The sequence below is a fragment of the Quercus robur genome, chromosome 4, assembly GCF_932294415.1.
Source record: "Quercus robur chromosome 4, dhQueRobu3.1, whole genome shotgun sequence".
Lineage (NCBI taxonomy): Eukaryota > Viridiplantae > Streptophyta > Magnoliopsida > Fagales > Fagaceae > Quercus > Quercus robur.
The window spans coordinates 50,317,663-50,343,114 of record NC_065537.1 but is presented as its reverse complement, the minus strand read 5'-3'; the positions used below and the strand labels follow the sequence as shown (position 1 = coordinate 50,343,114).

Genomic DNA, 25,452 nt, shown 5'->3' with positions numbered 1-25,452 from the left:
GAATTGCCTTACGGTAGGGCAAGAAAAAGTGAAAAAATAAAAGCTGATTCAATAAAATAGTTGAATAAAAGGTTTATTTACCCAATAGACTGATCATTTAGAGCCTTTTTTTTGTTGATAATATGATAGTTACAATAGGAGTGGGGGATTTGAACTGCCAGCTGAGTTACAAAACTCTAGACAATCATTTACAACTTTTAATATTTTTCCTAGAGTGCATCATAAGTGAACCATTAAATAATCAATATAATTTTTCCCAACTTTTAATAATCAATATAATTTTCTTAGACTGCTAGATTTCCAACTTTCTATTTGTCATGACTGAGGGACCATTAATTTTATGATAATGATATCCTGAATGTCTAGAAGATGCTCGTTAAAATAAGATGTCAAGATATTTTGAATACTGCATAAGATTGAACAACTCTGTATTGGGTGTTTTCCTAATTAGGCTCATAATAATGTGTCACATCAAGCTAACATCTTAATATTTGGAAAAATTCAAAAGTTTAAACCTATTAGTTTTTGAAATCTAGATTCTGAACACTAGTTTCATCAGGAAATGAAGGGCCAAGGGATCGAAGAAAGTCGTCTCCAACTTTTACGAGATGTTAGTGGTGCTTTCAGGCCTGGTATTCTAACAGCATTGGTTGGCGTAAGTGGTGCTGGAAAAACCACATTGATGGATGTGCTAGCAGGAAGAAAAACTAGCGGGTACATTGAAGGAAGTATCAGCATATCTGGTTACCCCAAGAACCAAGCAACTTTTGCTCGGGTTAACGGTTACTGTGAACAGAATGATATCCATTCACCCAATGTTACCGTCTATGAATCTCTTGTTTACTCTGCCTGGCTGCGTCTTGCCAAGGAAGTTAAGCAGGAAACTCGAAAGGCATGTTTCTTTGTCCAAAATGTAATCGTTTTATCTCCAAACATGTCATTTCCGTGACTGTATGAGCTTATTCTATTTTATCTCTCAATTTAATAGGTGGGTTTTACTTGCTAAGGAAAAAAAAAAAACTAACTTGTGCCTCAGTCCACAATATTCTAGTTTCATAAGTTAATTAGCCCAAATAATTAGATAACATCATATTTTGGGCTGTGCCCATATATCTACAGGTCATGTGGGTAGAAAACTACTTCACAAAATCTTTTTTATTCATACAACTTGGAGCCATTTACATGATTCATTTTTTCCATTTAGGTATAGTTCAATTTATTTATTCTAATTTCGGCTTTCAATATTTTGGTGTCTTAAGACAAGAAAAAAGTTGGAGTTTCTTAACCTTTCCTAACTTTCTTTCTTGACATGAATGATTTTCTATTAATAGTAAATATGTAACTCATAATATGTAACTTCCAATTGTCCAATTACCATGCATGTCTAGCAACTAAGAGTTTTACAAATGGTGTTACTTACCACAGCTTTCATTTTTTGTGCAATAGATGTTTGTTGAGGAAATCATGGACTTGGTTGAGCTAAATTCATTGAGGAATTCCTTAGTTGGTGTTCCAGGAGTAGATGGTCTGTCAACTGAACAGAGAAAGCGACTCACAATAGCTGTAGAATTGGTTGCTAATCCCTCCATCATCTTCATGGATGAGCCAACATCAGGCCTTGACGCTAGAGCTGCAGCAATTGTAATGCGTACAGTGAGAAACACAGTGGATACAGGGAGAACTGTTGTCTGCACAATTCACCAGCCAAGCATAGACATTTTTGAAGCTTTCGATGAGGTATATAGGACATATCAATATAAACATTTTGTGTTTGACTGACTGTCTTATAATCACATAACACTTCTAAATTAAATATCAAATTGCCCACAGCTACTGTTGATGAAGAGGGGTGGACAAGTCATTTATGCTGGACCCCTCGGTCACCATTCTCAAAAGCTTGTAGATTACTTTGAGGTGAATAGCACTATTCGCAATGCTTAGAGAACCAACATTTTATAGCATTAACTTTGTGAAGTTTTTATCACAAGCTAATATCTATAGCCACTGCAGAGGCTATAAATGCAGCAACTCTTAGGAATTTTACTCACAAACTAATATATGACGATTTCAGGCTATCCCATATGTTCCTAAGATCAAAGATGGATATAATCCTGCAACATGGATGCTAGAAATCAGTTCTCCTGCAGTTGAGGCTCAACTCGTTGTGGATTTTGCAGAAATTTATGCCAATTCTGAACTGTACAAGTAAGAAGAACATTAGATATTCTTGAAAAATTCCAGCTTGTTTTTTCCTCTTACAATTTTCAATTTTATTTTCAGATAGAATAAGTTTTTCTATATTGATTTCCCGTACAGGAGGAATCAAGAACTCATCAAAGAGCTAAGCACGCCATCACCAGGATCGAAGGACCTTTACTTCCCCACCAAATATTCCCAATCCTCTGTAATTCAATGTAAAGCTTGCTTTTGGAAGCAATATTGGTCTTATTGGAGGAACCCACGATACAATGCCATCCGGTTATTCGTAACGATAGTCATCGGTGTTCTATTTGGGCTAATTTTCTGGAACAAAGGAGATAAGACGTAAGTCTTAAAATTCTTATTTTCATATCTTAAATTGGACTAATATCAAAGAACTACCAGGGTATGGTAATTAACCCATAGGGTATGATTGATTTTAAACAAGAATTACTTATATTATCTGATTTTAAGCATGCACTGAAAAAGATTATGATCCAAGGAAGTTATTAACTTGATCTTCACTCGTCATTTTGTAGAATTCTGCATAGTTACAGAAGCATAAAAAAGGGACAATTAACCTCTTAGTTATACAATGGATGGACTCTACAATTAAGTGCACCATTTCTGTGCTACTTCATTGATGAATATATCTGAAGCTAATTGCAAAGTATCATGTTAACAGACATAAAAATCATACCATTGACCTTTTAGAGTCTTAAAATAAATGGTCCAACAATTAAGTATACTATTTCTGTCATTCTGTGCTTGTTTAATGATGAAACTATCTTGTTAACAGGCACAAGGAACAAGACCTGCTGAATCTACTGGGGGCTATGTTTGCTGCTGCTCTTTTTCTTGGAAGCACCAACACAGCTGCAGTGCAGCCTGTTGTGGCAATTGAAAGAACAGTCTTCTACCGTGAAAGAGCAGCAGGAATGTATTCAGCTTTGCCTTATGCTTTTGCTCAGGTAAAGGAAGATTAAAACCACTTTATCACCGAGGAATTATTTTTAATTTTATACTCCAACTAATTAATGAAAGAATCAGAACAAGAACAAGTACAACAACAAACAAATTTTTAGTCCCAAAATTTTGGGGTCAGCTTTGGATCCTAAACATATTGATTAATGAAAGAAAAATGAATTTAATACTCTGATTTGCAGCAGAAATAATTGGCATTTTTATTTGATGCCCTACAGGTGACAGTGGAGATAATTTATGTAGCTATCCAAACTTTTGTCTACACTCTTATCCTTTACTCAATGATTGGATTCCATTGGCGACTTGAAAAGTTCTTGTGGTTTTACTTCTTTATCTTGATGTGCTTTATATACTACACATTGTATGGGATGATGGTAGTAGCTCTGACTCCTAGCTACCAAATTGCCGCCATTTTTATGTCCTTCTTCCTAAACATTTGGAACCTGTTCTCTGGTTTTCTCATCACGAGGCCGGTAAGTAATACCTAAACAATTACACAAAATATAGTATGATATATCCACGTAATGAGTATAGTACACAAAAGCTTTATTTGAAGCGATTTTACTTATATCAAATGTGCATTGGCATGTTTGTTATAAAAATTTTGCCTCCTTTGAGATAAAATCCTAGCTTCAACATTGTCACAATCAATAGTGTAGAAGACCTCCTCAATGAACTGTTATAATTTAGGGCCAAGTCATAATTTGAACATCTAGATAGGGAGTTGGGAAACCTTGTGGGAGTCAAATTAACACATATTTCTTCTATTCCAATAGCTTTAACTATACATTCTTGAGTAAGATAAAGTATACATTGAAGTATTATTAAATGGAGAGGACTTAATGAGTCATTTTTAGCATTGAGCATATATACAAATAAAAGCAGCTTATTAAAAAAACAATGGGAAACCATATCATATGCATAAATTCCACATGGTAGGAAAAACTATGGTTTAACGATATTTGTGTGATTGTGATACTGATACAGGAAAGGATCCACTCCCATTTTAAATCCTCTACTTTCCTACAGTTTTTAGTTAGATGAAAGACATGTCGCATTTAAAAAATCCAGTCTTGAATCCCCATATAAATCATTCAAAATCAAATAAGAAACATATGTCACAAATCTAACTACAAATTAGAGGGAATCTTGATATGGAATGCACCATTCAAGATTATGATACAATTTTCAAGTCCATTACATTAAAAGAAAATTGAATTTCAAAATTCTAATGGTTGACATTTGCAGCAAATTCCAATATGGTGGAGGTGGTATTACTGGGGCTCTCCTGTGTCTTGGACAATCTATGGCCTTGTGACCTCTCAAGTGGGTGACAAGACCACTCCAATTGAGGTACCTGGACAAGGCTATATGCCTGTAAAATATTACCTGAAGTCTCACTTGGGCTTTGAATATAACTTCCTTGGAGCTGTTGTTGCGGCCCATATTGGCTTTGTCCTCGTTTTCTTATTTGTCTTTGCCTATGGTATCAAGTTCCTCAACTTCCAAAGGAGATAAAAAAAAACAAGGATTCAAGCTTCAACAATGATAATAAGATTTTGTTTGAGCAATTGATCTAGCAGAAAGATATGGTTGGCTTAGTATTTTTTTCACCAACTTTGTAAATTAATGACTTTTTATCATTAAAATATTCACAAATTCAGGTCCTTGTACAAAAAAAAAAAGTTATGCTAAGAGTTTGAATTGGCTTTTTAATTTTTTTTTTTTGGGTAAAATTGAGTTGTGCTCATAAGAAGTATGAGCTCTCACTGGTTATTGTACATAGCAAAAAATGCAATTTACTCCCTATACTCTTTTTTTTTTCTTTTTTTGTGAATTATCATTTTAGTCTATTAAGTTTAAATTTTATCATTTTAATCCATTAACTTTGACAACATTGTCATTTTAGTTCTTTCATCCATTGCTATTAGAAAAATTCCATTAATATTGTTTCTTACTATTTTTTTTTTATTTTTTATTTTTTTTAAGGAAGAGTTAACATGCAATTTTTAAGTAGTAATGGACAAAAAGACTAGAATAATAGCGTTGTCAAAGTTTTGGTACTAAAATGACAAGGTTTAATTTAGTATATTGGTGGGTTCCACCGTTTCATTTAGCTTATATGATAAAGTTTATTGTTGTTTTTTTTTTGAGATTATGTTTATTGTTGTTGAATAAGATATTTAGGTTCGGTCTTTGTCAATTGTTTTTTCCACCAAACGTACAATCACATTGTCTTTCTACAGTTGTTACAAGAAGCTAGAGTCAGAGTCAGTACATACTACAGTGAACTGAGTTTTTACTTGAAGCTCAGCCATCCCAACACTTTCAGGCTTCAATTTCTAGAAGCCCCAGACTCACAATCGCAATCAACCAAAGAGTCATTGAGACCCTTTACAACATTGTTACTGTTAATATTGTCTTCTTGTTTTTTCAACAACTTGGGGTTGCATTTGGAGCTGGTTGAGGCAGTAGCAGCAGTACTATTTGCAGTGGCCCTTGTCCTTGTTGCTCTCCTTGACCTCGCAGTTGAGATTTCGCTAGTTAAACTTGTGTCTGAAGAGGAAGAATCACGAGCCTTGCCTTTTCTACAACCTCGACGTGGTCTTGATCTTCTTCTTCTTCTTCTCTCCAGCTTCTTCAATCGTTCTTCTTCTTCGTCTTCTTCCATAGCAATAGCAAGGCCAGCAACTGCCATAAAGTCTACAATTATGTCCACCTTTTCATCAATAGAAGAGTCAGAGTCAGAGTCAGAGTGAAAAGGAAGCATTTTGGGTGGAATATCTTCAGACATAAAGATTTAAACTCAGTAAAGTTTAAAGAGAAAACAAAATATGGAGTGCTACGGGTCTGTTTGGATTGAACTTATTGTTGTTGAAACTGAAAACTGAAAATATTATAGTAAAATAATTTTTAAATGGGTGAATAGTATTGTGGGATTTGTTTTTAATATTTTTTTTAAATGGGTGAATAGTGCCGTGAGACTTATTTTTAATATTTTTAAATGCATGAACAGTGCATGCACAGTGCATAAACAATGCATGCACTGTTTATAAACAGTGAATTTTGTCTCTGAAAGTCAATAACTACAGCTCAAAAAAAAAAAAAAAAAAAAGAGAAAACGCGCGCTTGTAAACGCAGATGCCCAATCCAAACCTCACCTAAATGAGAATTTTAGAGAGAGTGATGCTATTTTTATACTTGAGAAAAATAGGACCGTAGGACCAAAATATTGTCGTTGGAACCTTGGAAAATGGAGTGAAAAGACAAAATATTTATATGAAATAGAGAATTTTTTTTGAAAATTTATTTTGAAAGGTAAACGTTTTTTGATTTTTGAAGTAACTTTCTAACTAATGAAGTTCACAAAATAGGTAACTAGAATATGTGTTGTTCACACATGTTATGACAGAAAGGTTTCATCTACACTTGAGATAAATATGTCCAGTCAATTGGGTTTAAGTTTGACTTATTCGTTTTTTCAAAAAAAAGGTTTGACTTATTCGGGTTTGGATCAGATTAAAATGGGTCAAAATTGGTTGTTCTAAACATGTTATCAAAACTATGACTCTAACCCAATCTTTACTATGTCAGGTCATGATATGGCTTGTATTATATTCACAAATGAAAAAATAAGAGAGAGAGAGAGAGAGAGAGAGAGAGAGAGAGAGAGAGAGAGAGAGAGAGAGAGAGAGAGAGAGAGAGAGAGAGAGAGAGAGAGAGAGTGGACTGATATATACCGAAGTAGAATGAATTGGACTGAGTGGATTGAATAGACTGAAATTGATCGAATGGACTAAATTGATGATTAATTCACTTAAAAGAGTAAAACAATAGAAATTAGTTTATCAAAGTCACTATAATCACTTAACATTGTCAACCTCTCAAGCTAGACAAAGACTTTAACACATAAGTGGATAAAATTAATAGTAATTGAACCAATATTAATTTATTGAAAATCCAATATTATGATTTAGCTGTAAAATTTAAAATTTTTGAAAATTTTTTATATTTTATAAAAGACTTCATTTACAGGGCCATTTTTTTTTTAAAAATCAATTATGCAATTACTTGGAGTACTAGCATTGGGTTGTGTAAACACCTTACAGTTGCTATTTTACAACCCAAGACAGCAAAAACTCACTCCATCTGGGTTTGTATACTTAAAAAAATTTGCAACCTATGAATAGTAATGTTGCATATGGTTGTAAAGAAAAAAATTAATATTTAATCTTGTAACTGTATGCAACCGTACTATTCATAGGTTGTAAAGAAAAAAAAAAAAAAAAATCTTGTAGCTGTGTGTAAAGAGAAAAAGATAGTGAAAGAAAAGAGAGAAAGAAGAATTCTTTTTATTATTTTGTTAGGTAGTTTATATTATTTTATTGAGTTGTATGTAAAAATAAAAACTGGAATGTAAAGTGAGTTGTAAAATGAATTGATAAAAGGGCTAAAGTAGTGTTTGAGGATACAAAAAAAAAAAAAAAAATATATATATATATATATATATTTATATATTTTCATCCCCAAATGCTAGTCCTCAAGAATTCCAAGCTCTTAATAAAAGACAATTCATATTTATATATTCTTCTAGATTGCTCTATGTCAAATCAACACAGTTTGCAAAGTGCAAAGTCCCATTATGTAGATGAGTTGTTCTAGGACCATGAAAAAGGCACAATTTTGTGCTACAACTTGCCACATGACGAGTTGTGATTGGCGAAGATGTGTCCCAACATGGCCTACAGACACTCCTTCACCAGTCACAACTCGTCACGTGGCAAGTTGTGGCACAAGGTTGTGCCACTTTCGGTGGTCCTAGTATTTTCCTATATAGATTCTTGAGCTCTGACATTTCAATTCTACTCGTAGTTTAACATGTTAAATTCATTTAATTGGTATTAGGAAGAATACTGTTTATTACACAAAAACAATTTTACGGAGAAGTACAATCTATGTGCGTTTCTACTAATAATTCTGGTAAGGCCAAGAAAAGCTTCTAATTGCCGAGATAATAAAATGCCTTTCGTTTTGGGTAAGATAATAAAACATAAACTTACATGGAATTTATTATTATATTTTAATTTTATTTTAATGAAGGATATAGTTTATCAACGCACTTTGTATATAAAATTTCTGATAATATGATAGTTATAATGTAGGTGGGGAGTTTTGAACCCCGGATGTCTTTGTTGGAAACATCACGGGAGTTGAGCTATAGACTCTTAGACGTACTTTGTATACAAACTTGAAAAGTCTCTGTTTCTTGCATCTGAATTTTGAATATGTCCTTACAACTTCCAGTCTGTATCGGCATACAGTGGACATTACCGTCCAACTGCTGAGAACCTTGGCAGCTTCCTAGCCTTCCTTAACGAGAATGTGGTCAACCTTGATGAAAGTTCAGGTATGCAACTGTAGGAGGCAAAATTTTAAGCCAATTATAAAATGCCACATCAAAATTTAATGGCAAATTCTGAATTAATGTCATTAAATTAATTAAATCAAATGATGACATGTGTCATCCAAATTGGCATCACATTGGCATATCAAAATTTGCCATGTGTCATTTGGCCCACAAGATAAAGATAAATTTCCTATTCAAAATTTATGGATAATAATCTTTATTAAAATAAATAAATAAAATAAAGATAAATTTTCTATTCAAAATTGGTAGATAATTATCTTTATTAAATAAATTAAATAGAGATAATTATTTATCTTTGTTGATTATTATCTTTATTAAAATATGATCTTTATCAAAATAGATAAATAGAGATAATTATCTCTAAGAAGAATTTGGACCAATCAAAAGTCTACTACATACTTTCAAGCATATCAATTCATAGTGGAGCTTATCCTCTGAAATCACTATAAATAGAGGACATCCCCTCTCATTTTTGGAAGAACAATTTTTCTAAGACGTCAAAGCTTTGGAGAAATTCTGTCTCAAGAACACACAAAGAACATTCAAATAAGTTCTTTGAAGTTCTATTGGAATTAAGCTGAAAAAGCCTCCATAAACTTCAACAAACCTCAAATCCTTGAAGCTCAACGGATCAAGCCTCTAAAGCCCCAAAGAACTTCAACCTAAAAGCCTTCATATTCAAAGACTTGAAGAACAATAAATCTCTAATAAGCTCAAAGCTAGAGATTTGTTGTGAAGACCATTCAATCCATCTTTCAACTAAAGTCAAGAAGATTCCTTGTTCGAGTCAAGTTCAATGAAGATAGAATCAGAGGGTATTCTTTTGTAAAAGAATTGAAATAGAGATTGTACTCATTATTCATCAATACAAATTATTATTTGCTAACCATATTTCTTTTCAATTGTTTAATTTTCTACAATTGAGAAAAATTTGTGTTTACAACAACTTATATGATGCTAATTATACATCTATATCTATATATCTATATATTACTAAAAGCTGAAGCGTAGCATTTAATGCTGCTGCTTTCACGTTGCGCCACATCAGCTGCCACGTCATTTTCTTTAAAAAAAAAAAATTCCTTCAATTTTTAAATGGTTTTTACAATTTGCAGCCCTATAAATCCCAACCCTATAAATGCAACCCACTACTTATTTATTTACTCCTACTATCACCCTATAATAAATTTGTATAATTAATCCAGCCCATCTCTTATTTATTTAGTTCCATTATCAAGCTCAACCCAAAGCCTTTTAAGTTCAACTTAAAGGAAAAAAAAATTAAAAATACCTAACGTTCAAGTTGGTTTGGAAGGAAAAAAAAAAAAGGGAAGTGTTCAGGGTTTTTTGCGTGACTAGCTAGAAATGTGAGCAGAGAGAGAGTTTGAAATATGTAACGTAGAGGGAAGCTTAAAGGGAGGAAAAAGAAAAAAAAAAAAAAAAAAGCGTTGAAGCCTTCACCAGATAGAAATGTGAGCAGAGAGAGTTTGAAATATGTAACGTAGAGGGAAGCTTAAAGGGAGGGAGGAAAAAAAAAAAAAAATCCAACGTTGAAGCCTTCAGGTATTGCGTGAGAAAACAGAGAATTTGAAAGCTACCCACCTTCCTACTCTATTGTTTCTCAGTAACGGCTGCCTATCTGATTTCCTTCCTCCCTTTATTCCTTTCCACATGGTTTATAAATATTGATAGAACCTCCCTGCTTTGGTTGAGGTATCTCTACATCTCAATTCTTTTTTTTTTGGGTGCAAAACTTTTATGCTCTATTTATATTAATATGAGACCCTTTTTTTTTTTTTTTTTTTTTTTTTTTTTTTTTTTTTTTCGTTTGTTTGTGTTTGTGTTTATATTAGATGAGCATCCTTGGCATGCCATTGATGTGTTTGTGAGATTGCCTGAATGTCGTTTCAATAGTACTATAATTTTACTGCTAAAAAAACTATTTTATTTTACCCTGGTTTATTTGGAAATATCTCAGGTCTCATTTTTTTTAATGTGTTGTGGCTTATTGGAAGAATGTAAGACTCTGAAGTAGTGAAGAATAAAGTGTTGGTGACACGTCTCATCCATTCCAAGGGGATTTAAAGGTGAGTTTTCATCTCTCTCGATTGCTTATATTCCATGACTGAGGGAAGTAGTTTGATAGTGGTATAGTGGAGTTTGAGTGGTTGTTAGGAGTGGGTATGGCCGGATGTGAGTTTCTATTGTATTTTAGATTAGATACAAGTATACGGTGAATTAGGGAGAAATTTTATTAAACAGATAAAATTGAGCATGGAAGCCCAATACAGTGAAGTGAATGAAAGTTTTTTCTATTAATTTTTTTTGAGTTCTTTTTATATTTTAACTTTCAAAACCTATGTGGACGTGATATCCGGAAGCCTTTTCCCACAATTGTCAATCTATAGCCAATCCAGTTAAGGTGATGCCCGGTTGCTTCTGGTACTACACGTGTCATATGGATCAACTGGGAAAAACAACTGATAAAGATGATTAAATTGATGCAGATTTCACTGATAGAACTTCTCCTTGAAAATTTGTGTTTTCTATGTTGGCTGTGATTTTGCATACTATGATGTGCATATTTTCAATGTGATTTAGAGAATGGGTTGTCTATGGGGCATCCTCTTGAAAGAGTTAATAACAAAATTGGAGATTGTACGTTTTTTTCCAATGCTACATTTGGTCAAGTAGGTGGTTGATTTTTATAATTAGAGCCACCAAGGTTTATTTATCTTAGTTTTCCATGATGAATTTGCATCAACAGTGTATATGAAATAAGTTTAGCGCCTTGGTTTCAAGTATAATCTCACTAGATATTTATTCACTTCACTATATTTGATTTAACCCCCTTACAGAATTTCGCAACAACTAATCTAAAGAACAAACGACAAAGAACAGAGGGATGCCATAGACACAAAGAACCAAGCTAACTCTGTTGGGTACCAAACTGGGAAGCAACTAATTAGAGCATTAATATTGGTATATTTTCTGACCATGGATGCATACTTAGATCTAAGCTTGCTCAGCTTTATAGGGAGTAGAGCACATGGCTATATGCTATCTAATAATTATTAATGCTCTCTACGAATTTGATTTGATAGCAAGATTGTGTTTCTCTTGAATATTCCTCAATTCCTATGAAAAGTATGTTTCCTATCAAAGCTTTATGTAAAGCTGCTGGATTCTACAGCTCGTGTCTTTATTCCCATTAAATTGTCTAGGCGTTTTTAATATGTTTGTTCAAGCTTTCAACAAGTTATTTGTTACTAGTTTTTTTTTAAAAAATATTTTTTATATTATTATTTTTGTTTTTTTAATTGAGTCCCTTTAGTAGTAGCAATTCTTCTCAGAGTTTTTTACTCTAGATGAGTCTGTATTGGGATGTGTTGTCACAAAGTGGCCAAGGGGGAGTTTGTTAGATTTTTAGTGTTGAACAATTCCATTAGATTTGTTTGTAATGATGAATTTCAAGTTTATTGGTGTTTTATCACAAAAATTTAGAAACTCACTAGATATTTGCTCAAGACTCGACTCACATTGTGCTTCAAGTACTCTTGAGATAAAGTAAGGGAATAGTAACAAATAGAAAAAAAGAAGCCCTTAAGCTGTAAAATTAAAATTAAAGATTAAGAAATAAAAGATTTGGAGTTTGATTACTTGATTTTCTTCCTTTTTTTTTTTTTTTTTTGGAGATGAATTTTATTAAATCAAGTTTTGGACTTGATTTTTTCAGGGAAAAAAAGAAGAAGAAAGAAATCTATTACCTTACATAAATATTAATAAATTTTGAATTAAGATTGTGAGTTGCTTTCATTTGAGGTTAGACTTTTGGAAATTTGAGGCACCTAGGTTTGGTAGATCCAAATTTTGCTACTAAAGTTGAAATTCCTTTTTTTTTGGAAAGGTTGGGGAGGGGGGCATTCATGTTGAGATGAATTTTCTCAATAGTGGTATATTGGAAGGTAAGAGTTAGACTTTCAAGAATGTGGGAAGCTGTCAACCGAAAAAATCTAGAACTAATCAGTTTGGACATGGTTCTTTTAGATGAACAGGTTAGATTTGAATTCAGAATCTATTTTGTCATATTTTCTTTACTCGACTCACACCTTAAAACTAAAATTGTGACTAACAAATTACTTATTTAAATACTAGGATGACACAATACAAACGACAATTCAAAAAAACAATATTAAGAAGTTTCAGGCACAACTACGAGAAGGACAATTATATTCACTGTCCAATTTTCGAGTAGATACTTAGAAGGGAAAAGATAGCTATCGGCCTATAAGTAAAGACAAGAAGGTTAACTTTCTACGTACAACAGTTATTGAGGAACTAAAAGAGGCTGAAATTACTATCTCTCAGCATAAATTTGAATTTGTTGATTACAGAACAATTGTGGATCGCTTTGACAATAACAAACAATTGACAGGTAGCCTAAAAACTCTCAAATTTATTTTCAAATAATTAAGTTCCAAATTACTTAATCAACTTTGTTTACTGCAGACATCATTGGAAAAATAGTTGGTGTTGGACCACTAGAAAATGTTCATGTTCAAGGATCTACTGTCCCAATGAGAAATATAGATATCATAAATCCAGAGTAAGCTTTAGCATGTACACATGGATTCATTGCATAATACTACTTCAAACTCTTTATCACTTACATATTTGTTTGCCACAGAGAAATCAAAATAAGAATTACTCTCTGGGGACTAACATCAAATGAAATCGAGGACAATTTTTGTCCAAACAATTTAGGATCCTTGGTCATAATAGTGACATCTACTATTGTGAAAACATTTAGAGGTAATAACTTCTTTTAAACATATCTTTTCTTTTACATAATTAACATATTTTTATTAAATATAGGGAAACACTATTTGTCATCTACAAGTGCAACAAAAGTGTACATCAATTTAGAAATACCTGAAACTGCAACATTGATTGATAGGTATTTAGATTTTCCATACCATACTTTTATTCTAATTTATTATTTTAAAAATAATCTTGATACTTTTATTTAGTACAATACAATCTTCATATCAAATAATTATTCGCTATGTTTTGATTTAAGTCTTCTACCATCAAAGAAATGTGGAAAAGACTGAAATTGAAGGCATTCCTCTACAATTCAAGCAAGAAATATCAGTTGAAAAAAGAATCACACAAAATAGAAGAAAAATCAAGCAAATAACATCCTTGGAATGGACGTCAGATGATTAGGTAATCAACATTTTTCCCCAATAACGTTAGACCAATAATATATTTAGTTCTCAATAAGCTTAACACTAAATACATTTATTTTTTTCTTTTATATTGTAGGAAAATGTCTTCACATGCCTTGCAACAATTGAAAATATTGAAAATAACTTTGGATGGTACTATATCGGATGTGCAAAGTGCAACAAAAAAGTTAAATCTGAAAATGATTTTTGGTGTAGCCATTGCAAAAGTAACTCTAATTTTCCAATTCCAAGGTAAAATATAAATTACCAATTTTAGACTCATTCAATATATGTAAACATAAAACAAAAAAATATATATTTATCAAACAAAAATGAAACAAATTATATATTTATACATGCAGGTATAGAATTCAACTCAACGTTGATGATGGAACAAAGCGTGCCGTATTTATTTTGTTTGACAAGGAAGCTGAAAAATTACTTCACACAACAGCAAGAGAACTATCAAACAAATATGCAACTGTAAGACCATACAATTAGCATATATAATCTTTCGTTTAATTTGAAAAGAATATACAACATTACATTTAATATTTTATCAGATGAATGCAACTTCCACCCTACCAAATGAAATAGAGAAGCTCATTGGAAAAACATTTGTGTTCCAACTAAAGCTTAACGACTATAATTGGAAGGAAGGATGGGAATTATATACAATTGAAAAGGTGTTTGACAACATTTCAAATGACGAAACGACAATGAAACTTGATCATATTACAATAGTAAGCTGTCAACTATTAAAAACTTAAGCCTATTTGCAAATCCAAATATTATGTTTTAAACCACATATTGTGTTTTAGGAACCACTGCAAAATGATGAAATCAAGGAAACTCTAGATCATACTTCTGACAAAAACACATTTGAAGTATTTGATACAAAACCATCCACAGTCGCAAATAATGATCCAGCTAACCCACCCAAAAAAAAATCAAATGGTGATATCACAATAGTAAGCTTTCTACTTCTACATTTATTTGCAAATTCATTCAAAAAATATATATACTATGTACTTTAATAAACAGTCTTTGGTGTAGGAAGCATTGGATAATTATGAAGTCAAGAAAAACGCAATCCAAACTTCTGAGAAAAACAAATTTCTACTGTACTTGATACAAAACCATTAACAAGCACAAATAATGATGAAAAAGATCAAAACAAGAACACAATAATGGCGCCATACCATCAATGAGTTCTGCCTCTAATGTTGAAGATGCTGAACCAAGTGACAATAACATGTTCCTTCGAGATCTAATCAATCGTCAAAAAGCTATAAAACACAAGTCGTCAAAAAAGAAGAAGCTTCAAAGACGCAAATGATATTGGACTTTTATATTTTCTTCCCTTTATTAACTTATTTCAAGGTTCTATTATATCTTCATATTGTCCCAAAAAAGTCAAATAAAAGACTTTGCTTCATTAATAATAAAAGTTTTTTGGAAAATCAAATTGGTGTCCAATTAAGCACAACCACTAATAAAATCAATACCAGCCACCACTGTTGTTAAAAAAAAAAGTACCCAAAAGCAAGGAAAAGCAGGAAAAAGGTTCATTTCGCATCCCCAAAAACCAAGCATGCAAGAACAATGGAGTGGGTCATTGGGATCGTGAATGCCCTTACCCATATGGAAATGAAGAATTACATGTAACATGCAAAATATGCCCAATTGACTTGGAAATGTACAAATTAACCTATCGAGTTTGGTAGAAATTATGTTTCCAAAAAGCATAATACAATAAAATTTCCTCATCCTATTTATAATACTAATCTCTATCTTTAAAGGTATAGATCTTTTTTTATTATTAATATTTATTTAAAAACACTTGAAACAACATAATTATAGTCCTCTAAAGTTTTCACCTAGCATGACGCTAACTTCAAATTTATAAAATTATTTCTATCTAATTTTAAATTAAATAAATTTTACTAACTTGGAAAGATGGATGATCAGCTCGCAATCACTGGAAGCTTTTTATTCTATTGAAGTTCATACCAATCAATTGGTAATTATTTTTTTTTCTTAGAACCTTTTGAAGGAAAGGGGAATAATTTTTTTGTTTTTCTTGGGTGGTGCTTGATAATTTGCTCTTTATGGTTCAACACACATTAGCTATATAAGATTTCTCTTTCCTTATATTAATAATTTGTTGTTTATTATTTAATTGGACTGTTTGGTGTCCCATTAATAATTTCCTTATATTGACAAACAACTTTGGGGATTGTTTAGATTTTGAGAAATTGTTTGGGATTTTAGGAGTGAGGAAATTCAAAGAACTGAATTCTTTTAAAATTCTATTAGTATCTAGCTTTAAGCTAATTGTTATGCGAATGGAGAAACTAATTGGTTCTTGATTCTTGAATATCTATCTATAATATGTTTTTAGTTTTAGATTTTGGATTATGCTACTTTCTTTCAACTACTTGATTTTCTTTTTGGAATTGTCTCTTATTGAAGGTCTAGAATATTGTGTACATGAGTTTTAGACAAAACATAACAATACTCCTATACTTGAGTTTTAAATTTCATATTTTTCTATTTCTTTCCTTATTAAACATTATATGATATAGCTAATGTGATGCAATGAAGGTAGGAGGAATTACTATTTCTGGGGCATAGCAGCTGATACATTATGATAATTTCCCATAGCCATTTAAACTTCATGACTTGGAATGCTAATAGCCATCTTCTCTGAGGCAAAAACAATTGGTTGAGTTCAATAAGTTTGCCACTAACTTTGACCACAACATCATGATAATATAAGTGACTCACACACTTACAATTCATATATGCACTATTTTGATTCTTTGTGGAAATTCAAAACATTGATAAAATGAATGTAATGGCAAGTGGATGATTTGTATATAGACACGTTGATGAATGTGTGTAGTGGACATGAGTAGAATCAATGGCATGTGTTTGAGAATTTGGTCTTTGATGGAAATTAGTATAAGTGAGGGTCTATTAAATTTTTACCTGTTTATCTCCCCACTATTCTCTACTTTACTGTCTTTATCTTCCCTCTACTCTCTACTTTATTGTCATACTTCCTTCATCATTTTCTCTATATTATATTTTGACTTTTCTTCTCTCCATTTTATTTTGTATAAATTCGATATCATTTCTTCCATTCAATCCATATTTTTCCCACAAAAAAATTGTAAATACTCTCTTTCTCCCTCTCTTGTGGATTTTTGTTCTTTCTTATAATTCTGATTAAGGTTGATGGTTTTTTATTTTTAAAAATGTGTTTTGGTATTTTTTTTAAAAATTTCCCATTATAGAGTCTTCTCTCTCCCTTTTAAAGCTTTGATTGAATTTTGATTTGGGTTAATAATTAGTTTTTTAGAAATAGGAATTTGAGTTTATGTCAAAACACATTCTACGTGGCTATAAATTTGAATATACTTACCAATTTTGAGTAATAAATTATATAAAGTATGTCTTTTATTCCTTTTGTTTCATTTTAATTTTTGTTAAGATAACATTGTAATTTTGTGATGAATTTTTATTATTATGATAATCTCATTATTCCTTAAGAGATGAAAATTTTGAATAATAAATTTGAAACTTATAAAGTTTAGTTGTATATCAAATATAACACACTACAATAGAAGTTAGAAAAATATAGTTCATCTTAAAAAAATATTAATCAAACATACAAAATATAATAGTATGATATATTTGTACTTTGTAGATATAAAAAGATGAAAAATACTTGTAGAAGTTTTTTAAAAAATAAATAATATTTGAAGTAATTGTTAATTTTTATATATTACACCCCATTACAAAATATTTATATATTCTCACGCATTGCGTGGGTCTGTGGCTAGTTGACATAATTGCAGTTGATAGAACATTTGGGGACATGAGATTAGTATATTATGGGTCACAAGTTGACATCTATGAATTTTTTCTGTCACTGGCCACTTTTGTACATCTTTTGATAATCCACAACCTGTACAATGTAACCAACAATTGCCTAACATACTGCTTCCACCACATTTCCCTCTAAGCTTTTTCTATTTTAGCCAGGTATGTTCCCCCTTGGAAGATCATGAGAGCTACAATATCAACAATCAGTTCAAGAAAAAGATAAATTCTGAACCACCCCACCAAGCTCCTAGTGAGAATGAGGTTAACAGCAGACCCTCTGAATCGTGTATCTTTGCTCAAACAAAAAGCACACCTACACACAATTATAAGAGAACCTAGTCCAATAATCTCCAGAGCAGCAGAACAAGTCTTCTGAAAAGAGGAAGTAATGGCCTGTTTGGATGGAGGGAGGAAGGAGGGGGAGTGGAAAGGAGTAGAGTAGCATTGGCTAAAAATAAGCTAATTTTGTGCTAAATCTACTCTACTCTACTTTACTTTACTCCCCCTCCCTCCCCCTCAATCCAAACGGACTATAAGTTCCATATCAATTAGGACATCAATTCTCGTTGAAATGGTCGACAGGAGCAACCAAAGAATTGGGTGTGTCAGCGGATTACCCTCTGAAACTAAGAATTCAAGCCCTTAAATTTGTTAACCTCTCGCCAAGGGACCCTCCCACACCATCAGTCTTTGATCTTCCCTCCCTTCTTAGTTCAACTACAACATTATGTGGGTAAATGTGAACTTAGATCTACTTTCTTACAAGTTACAATAACGAGTCAGCATCATTTTGACTTTTCACTATTCTTTCTATACTGTTTATCTACAAGAAAAATGCCTATTAGCGACCAAGAATTTTTGACAGACCCAAAAAGCCCTCTCAAAAAATCTTATTTGTGATGGCAAAATAAAGTCCTCGCAAATACTTGGTAAAAAGTGAAATATTTGTGACCAACAAAAAAAACTGTTGCAATTATGTGTTGTAGCCATCACAAATACTAATATTTTGGAAGGAAATTTTCCCTCCATATTATTTGCGAGGGACAATTAAAAATCTCTCGCAAAAAGCATATTATTTGTGATGATTGAAAAAAACCGTCACTAATACTAAATTATTGCGAGGGTTAGTCCTCTTTCAATATCATCTCAGACCATCATGGATTCATTCCTCTTATTTTCTCACTTGTGAAGGACTGTAATGTATGACCAAATACTCAATTCCCCACTGTGCAATACAAACATGGCATCATGTATGTATCCTGGGTCAAACAAACTGGGCTGTCAGCGCATCCAAAACCTCATGGAGATTTTGTTTATTGTAATTGTGTGTAATGAGATGCAGAAAAGTAAATATATATTGTTCTTCAATTCAGCCCAGCTATATGCTGTATCTTTAATTCCTATTCCATTATTTTTTGCACTTGTGTAGCTTCATTCCACATCTTGGCTTCAGCATACATATTTGAAAGCATGATCTGAGCTCAAGCATCTTCTGGATCAATGCTCAAAATTTTCTGAGCAGCGTATCTTCCCAGAGCTACATCCTTGTGAATATTGCAACCGGACAACGGGACAAGAGACACCGCCACGCCACCTTATTAGGTTCCATTGGAATACTCCTAATGAGTTCAAAAGCTCTTTTTGTCTGTATTTTACGGGGAAAGAGGCTGACCAAAGAAGCTAAACGATCTGTCCTAGGGGCAATGCCATGGTCTTTGATCATGGAATTAAAGTGGTGCCATCCCTCCTCTACAAGTCACACATGCCCACAAGCAGATAATATTCTAAGAAAAATAATACCTTTTGGTTTGGTCCCATTACTATGCATTATGTTATGGATCTCTAAAGCTTCCCTCCCAAAACCATGTTGGGCATGTCCCACAAGCATGGTATTCCAGGAAACTTTTTTTTTGGTAGATAGATAATCATAAACATTCTGAGCTTCACTTAGTTTTCCAGACTCATACATGTCTATAAGAGCACTCCCTACAACCACATCCTTCTTTTGGTCCCCTCGAGATGCTAATAGGGCAGCTCACTCTTTAGCAAAATGGTGTCTAAGATCTAAAGTTATTGGCTATTTTGATCTCTGTAATTGCCCTCCCTGTTTTGTTGATGTTATCAGGGAAGAGGCTGGCTCTGTTGTTCTTGTTTGATTTTCTTTGCTGCTGTTGGAATAAATTTTTTCAATTCCTAAAAAAAAAAAAAAAACCACATTTTAGTTAAACCCAGGTTTCAAGATGCAGCAATGGGTTTGTTTTCCCCACTCTATTGCCACAGATGCTCAAAATGTTGAACCTGAGCTCACCCCTTTTGGCGTGTTATGTTGTGGTTAATTGTTCTAATCACAAGGGAAAATTATTGGATGCTCAGGGATTATAGCAACGTAATTCTCTATCATCTTACTTGAATTGTAGATTTCATCATAAATTTAATTAGTATAATTTACTGATGGTTTTTAGACCCCTTAAAACACAATTGGATTAACCTAGTTAATTAGCCAACTTGTTACTTAGTCCAATTAAACAAGTCTAGGTTATCACAATAATAAAGATCAAATCATGCAAAGCAGCGGAAAATAAATAACACACGATATGATCACCCAGGAAACCAAACCGGTAAAAACCTGGGGAGGATTTGACCTAGCTATCCTCAAGGTAAACTTGAATCCACTATCAGAAAGAATCGAAGTTCATATAAAAGGACTTACAAGCACCCCCGCTCGACTTCCTAATGCTACCAACCAGTAGAACTTACTGATACGACCACGTGCAAGCTTCGAATCCACAGACTCCTTCTTTCTTTGGATTCCCACCAGCTACAAGCATCCCCGCTTGTGTATTCTTTAAGCTTTAATGGCAGCAACTGTTTTGATCATCAAGGTGTAGAGAATATCTCCTCCTTGAAAACCCTAAGTTTGTGTAAATGAAAGCTCCTCTAGATCTCACAAGAGATTTACACAAACCGCAATATGAGCAACACTAAAACGTGGCTAGGGTTTGCCTTTTATACTTAGGACAAATAAGAAACCCTAAAAACGTTTTAAAACAACTAGGGCTGAGTTGGAAAATTCTGCAGAAAAGCAATCTGCCCGACGTTCGATCGGTCTAGCCTAAGCTTCGATTGATCGAGCCAGGCCGAAAGCCACATTGCTTTCTGCTTTACACTCGATTCCAACTTTACATTGACATACAACTTTGAGCTAGCTTTAAACACTTCTAAACACACTGTTTTGATCATGGTTTGCCAACAATACAAATTATAGTTCTAAATACATAAAATCCTACACTTTAGAACCTAACATTTACTATTATATAAGAGGAGAGTGAATAATTAATCATTCACAATTTAGTATTAATTAAAATGCATTTTTTTATTATTAAAATTGGAATTATTATCTTCACAGCAAAAGTTTTGGAATAATATAAACCTATTTGTTTTGCCTTCTTATTATATAAGAGGAGAATAAATAATTATCAATATCGATAAACTAGTCAAGATTAATTCAAACTGCACACACATACACATGCACACATACATGATAACTAAATTATGGTATTGATAAACTAGTCAAGATAAACTCAAAACACATTCGTGCGCGCACACACACAAGTCATAACCCATAAATATATTATATATCAAATTATCAAATTATTTTTATATAGAATTTATTATCTACATAAATTTCACCAAGTATACAAAGGTTAAATGATAAAATACAAATTATTTTATACAAAAACTCTTATAAAATAACCTTAAATGTTTACTAATCAAACTAGTTAAATGATAAGAAAAATCAATAAAAACAAAAGTAATAACGTTGACAACTTTGAATTTTCCAGCCCTCACATCTTGATGATTGTTTACAACGAGGCCAGTGATTCCAAATTTCCCATCGATGCACTACTATATAATTTAAAAAGGTAATTTATGTGCAGGTTTAGCAATATTTATGTTAGTGAATCGATCTGAACCATTGGCCTACACTTTAACAATCATCAGCCTCAGTTTTTAGAATAGGAAAATAAAAAGTAGTCATACTTGCATTCTTTGGTCTCCACAAGCACTCAAATATTGCTGACATAAATATTGCTGATGGTGGGGTCTAGGCCAATGGTTCAGATCGATTCACTAACATAAATATTGTTATATTATGTACAATTCAAGCACTAACATAAATTATGTAAGCAATATTTATGTTAGTCATACTTGCGTACTTTCTTTGGTTTCCACAAGCATGGTTTTAAAAACCGGTACGGTCAAAGAACCGGAATAGAGAGTGATTCTCGGTTTTATGGTTGGATCGGAATCAGACCGATAATCGAACCGATAATGTCATAAATAATTAATTAATAATTATAAAATATAAATAAATAAATAAATAATTTTATAACTAATATTTTAACTAAAAAATTAAATTAAATAACAGTAAAACATTAAACCTTAACTTTAATTTATAAGAAATGATATGTCTACAATATTTTTATAATATTTTTATAATAAATTTTAATTGGCAAATTGTTACTAGTTGTTATTATCAAAAAAGTAATTTTAGTATTAAGTTCAAATTTGAATCAATAACAATTAACCACCTATAATTTATTGTAAAAATATTATAAATATAACATCTCTTTTTATTTATATATTAGACAACCAAACTCAAGCTCACTACAAAAATTATTTTAGTTATTCTTTCATTTTTCAAATATCAAAAAGTCACCAATGAGTGACAATATCATTGCCCATTTCTTTTCCACCACATATCCTACCTTTAGTGCTTTACACGTTGATACTCCACCCACCACATATTTTGAAACCTTATATCCCCACCTTGGTTAACTAAAAGATCTGTACTAGTTTCTTCTCTTACCTTTTTCTAATTTCTCATCTCTTTGCCTTCAATACTCTCTCTCGGTCAATATATGTGCATCAGTGCATGTGCAAGTCTCCAAGAGCAGCAGCAAGATTTTTCTCATGCTTTTTACTCAGCCAAAAAAAAAAAAAAAAATACAAGAGCAGCAAGAAAAGCTCTTAAACTGAAGCGGACAGACTGTACCTGCGTGGCTGCATCTCTTTGGTTTGGGTTTCCTCAGTTCTTTTCAACTGTGTCCAGTCATAAATAGTAAATCTAATATTTTTGGTGTCAATGTGGGCATCTGAGGCTTCACAGCTTTAGACTTAACAACATTTTCAAAGCCAAAACCTCTCTTCTTCTTAAATCTGAAACAAAATCTCTTATTTATTTTTATTTTTTTGGTCAGAAACACAGTGGCTGAAGTGTTAGTGAACAAGCTTAAAACCGGTTTAACCGTACCGATTTTCGGTTTTTTGGTTAAAGCAGCGGTTTTTCTGTTTTTTCTTTCATTTTTGGTTTTTAATCATAACCGGACCGGATTAAGGTCCGGTTTCCGGTTTTTAAAACACTGTCCCCAAGCACTCAAATGGATCATTAAATCTGGGAATGATAGAGAAGGAATATCACAGGAAACACATTCTCTAATTAATTACTTGTACATGATATAACAAGTCAAGCACCCAAGAAATCATTATTGCTTACATGATTACATCCAAAGCATGTAAAGTACACTATATGTGTCCACATTAAACATAATTTCGCTATATATTATATTAAGTTCAACAACTATAATCAACTACTTCCACAAAGCGAATGACCAGCAGCAACTCAAGGTAGTCTTTTTCCCGGTTTTTGAAACGGTCTGCAGAACTGACTCAGGCTGCACATTGCCTTTCACTGTCACCTTCTGCTCCTTCAAATCAATATCATATGATTCTACACCTGAAGTTGACAAGAATGGACACCAATTATAACCACCATGCTTTTTAAGCCTAAATCTCTCACCTAAATTTCTAATCAGTATAGTTGTGCACATTTCCAGCCATATGAAAAGAGTTTTTTCGAGTTTTTGGCCAAAGATAATTCTTTATTTGAATATATCAATTACATTAAACCAAGTGCTGGACAGAAAGACTTGTTTTAACTACTACACATGTCCAAAACACTTTGTAGGAGAAACTGATAAACTTTCAAACTTCATCAGTTGAAAGCACAAATTATTATTACAAAATTGGACAAAAGAGCTGTTAGTATAGATTTAAATTTTCACTCTGGTGAACTACAACAGAGCTGTCAAGACATAATAACCTTAAATTAATTAACTTAATTTCATTGTTAGTGATGTAAGATTCCAGAAGTTCAATGTCAAAAGATCACAACAACATAATTTAGACTTCACAGAATAGGAAACTGCGCTATCAAACCAAGACAAGCGCACATAGAAAGAAGAAAATACAGAAACTCAATTTTTGGGATATGACCTAGACTATTTGCACTCAGAGGCAGAACATTAACAAATTAGCAAAGCTCCTAACAACCATTTGGCCTGAAAAAATTATAGTTGCATATTTTTATAAATGAATAACAGATACTTGAAAGAAAATTTAGAGAGAGAGAGAGAGAGAGAGAGAGAGAGAGAGAGAGGAGACATTATAAGTTATTTTTTCTGATAGATAAGTGCCATTAGAGGTGTGCAAGTAAAACAACAGAAATAATTTAAACTGTCAGGGCAGCAACAAACCTTCCATTTTGCCCAGAACCCTTTTCACAGCCCCAACACAGCCTTCACAGGACATACCAACCTTGAGGACAACAGTCTGCACCAAGACCAGATAGAGTTTCAGGTTAAAAACAATGAAAGAAAAGGTCAAGGAAAACATTCACAAAGAACAGCATTAAACTTTACTCCACCATAGGAAGATTAGTATGATGCCAAAATGACATTAATCACATAAATATTTGAGAGAGATAGATGCAACAGTATTAAGTGTAAAGCTGAATATTAAGATAGAAGAAAATGCATCAAGCTCTGAGGTGTAAACCTCAAAATTTGAGCACATCTGAGGTCTCAAGCCTTAAGACCCTGAAGTGTCAGTCCACTATGATCTATCATTTATTTATTTATTTATTTTTTTCAGAAGCTTAGTGAAAATTACAGACTACAAATCTATATCTATATATTACTAAATGCTGAAATGTGACATTTGAGGTCTCAAGCCTTAAGACCCTGAAGTGTCAGTCCATATGATCTATCAAAATATATATATATATATATATATTTTTTTTTTTCCAGAAGCTTAGTGAAAATTACATACTACAAATCTATATCTATATATTACTAAATGCTGAAGCATGACATTTATTATTGCTGAGCTCCTATTACGTCTCCTCATCGTTACGTCATTCGCTACATAATTATTATTTATTATTTATTCCTATTTTTTTTACCAAAATATATATATATATATATATATATAAATAGATTATTGACTTTACATATTCATCTTTGTTGGTTTTAATATCTATATATATTTCTTTTTTATTTACAATTTTCCTATAATTTTTTTTACATTCACTTATTTTTTAAATATTTACACTTTCTTCAATCTTTCTTCTTTCCTTACCATTTTATCTCCCCACTACCCTCTACTTCAATATTGCTATTCATTTATCCCTTCATCTTCCTTTATTTGTCTCTTCTTATCCATTCCCTCTTACTATAAATTTGTCACACTTTTTCATTCTTTGCATAATTTTTTCTCACAAAAAGGTTTTCTCTCTCTCTCTCTCAATGTTTTGGTGGATTTTTATTTTTTATTGCATCTCTGTTTTAGGTTGATAAATTTTTGTGTTTTTAAGAA

At 32.3% G+C, this 25,452-nt stretch overlaps 2 protein-coding genes across 5 annotated transcripts in view; one reads left to right on the top strand and one right to left on the bottom strand.

Annotated features, from left to right (window-relative positions):
• The window catches only part of LOC126722843 (pleiotropic drug resistance protein 2-like), a 51,691-nt gene that overhangs the window by 5,134 nt on the left and 21,105 nt on the right, over window positions 1–25,452 (top strand). The window contains exons 13-20 of one of the 4 annotated variants that reach the window (XR_007654046.1): window positions 560–892; window positions 1,447–1,737; window positions 1,831–1,914; window positions 2,072–2,205; window positions 2,317–2,544; window positions 2,999–3,170; window positions 3,402–3,656; window positions 4,432–4,868. Coding sequence is in view for 3 of the 4 variants with exons in the window: in XM_050425987.1 (XP_050281944.1) it covers window positions 560–892; window positions 1,447–1,737; window positions 1,831–1,914; window positions 2,072–2,205; window positions 2,317–2,544; window positions 2,999–3,170; window positions 3,402–3,656; window positions 4,432–4,701 (1,767 nt within the window). In the remaining variant the exon portion in view is untranslated. Of the gene's footprint in view, window positions 1–559; window positions 893–1,446; window positions 1,738–1,830; window positions 1,915–2,071; window positions 2,206–2,316; window positions 2,545–2,998; window positions 3,171–3,401; window positions 3,657–4,431; window positions 5,008–25,452 lie in introns of those variants that run through there. The other 3 variants (XM_050425987.1, XM_050425989.1, XM_050425988.1) reach the window with 3 other exon arrangements.
• The window catches only part of LOC126722846 (copper transport protein ATX1-like), an 80,874-nt gene continuing 78,650 nt past the window's right edge, over window positions 23,229–25,452 (bottom strand). Inside the window, exons 2-3 of the mRNA XM_050425992.1 lie at window positions 24,333–24,408; window positions 23,229–23,533 (exon numbers count right to left, since the gene is read on the bottom strand). Coding sequence (XP_050281949.1) covers window positions 23,388–23,533; window positions 24,333–24,408 — 222 coding nt within the window. The 3' untranslated portion in view covers window positions 23,229–23,387. The remainder of the gene's footprint in view (window positions 23,534–24,332; window positions 24,409–25,452) is intronic.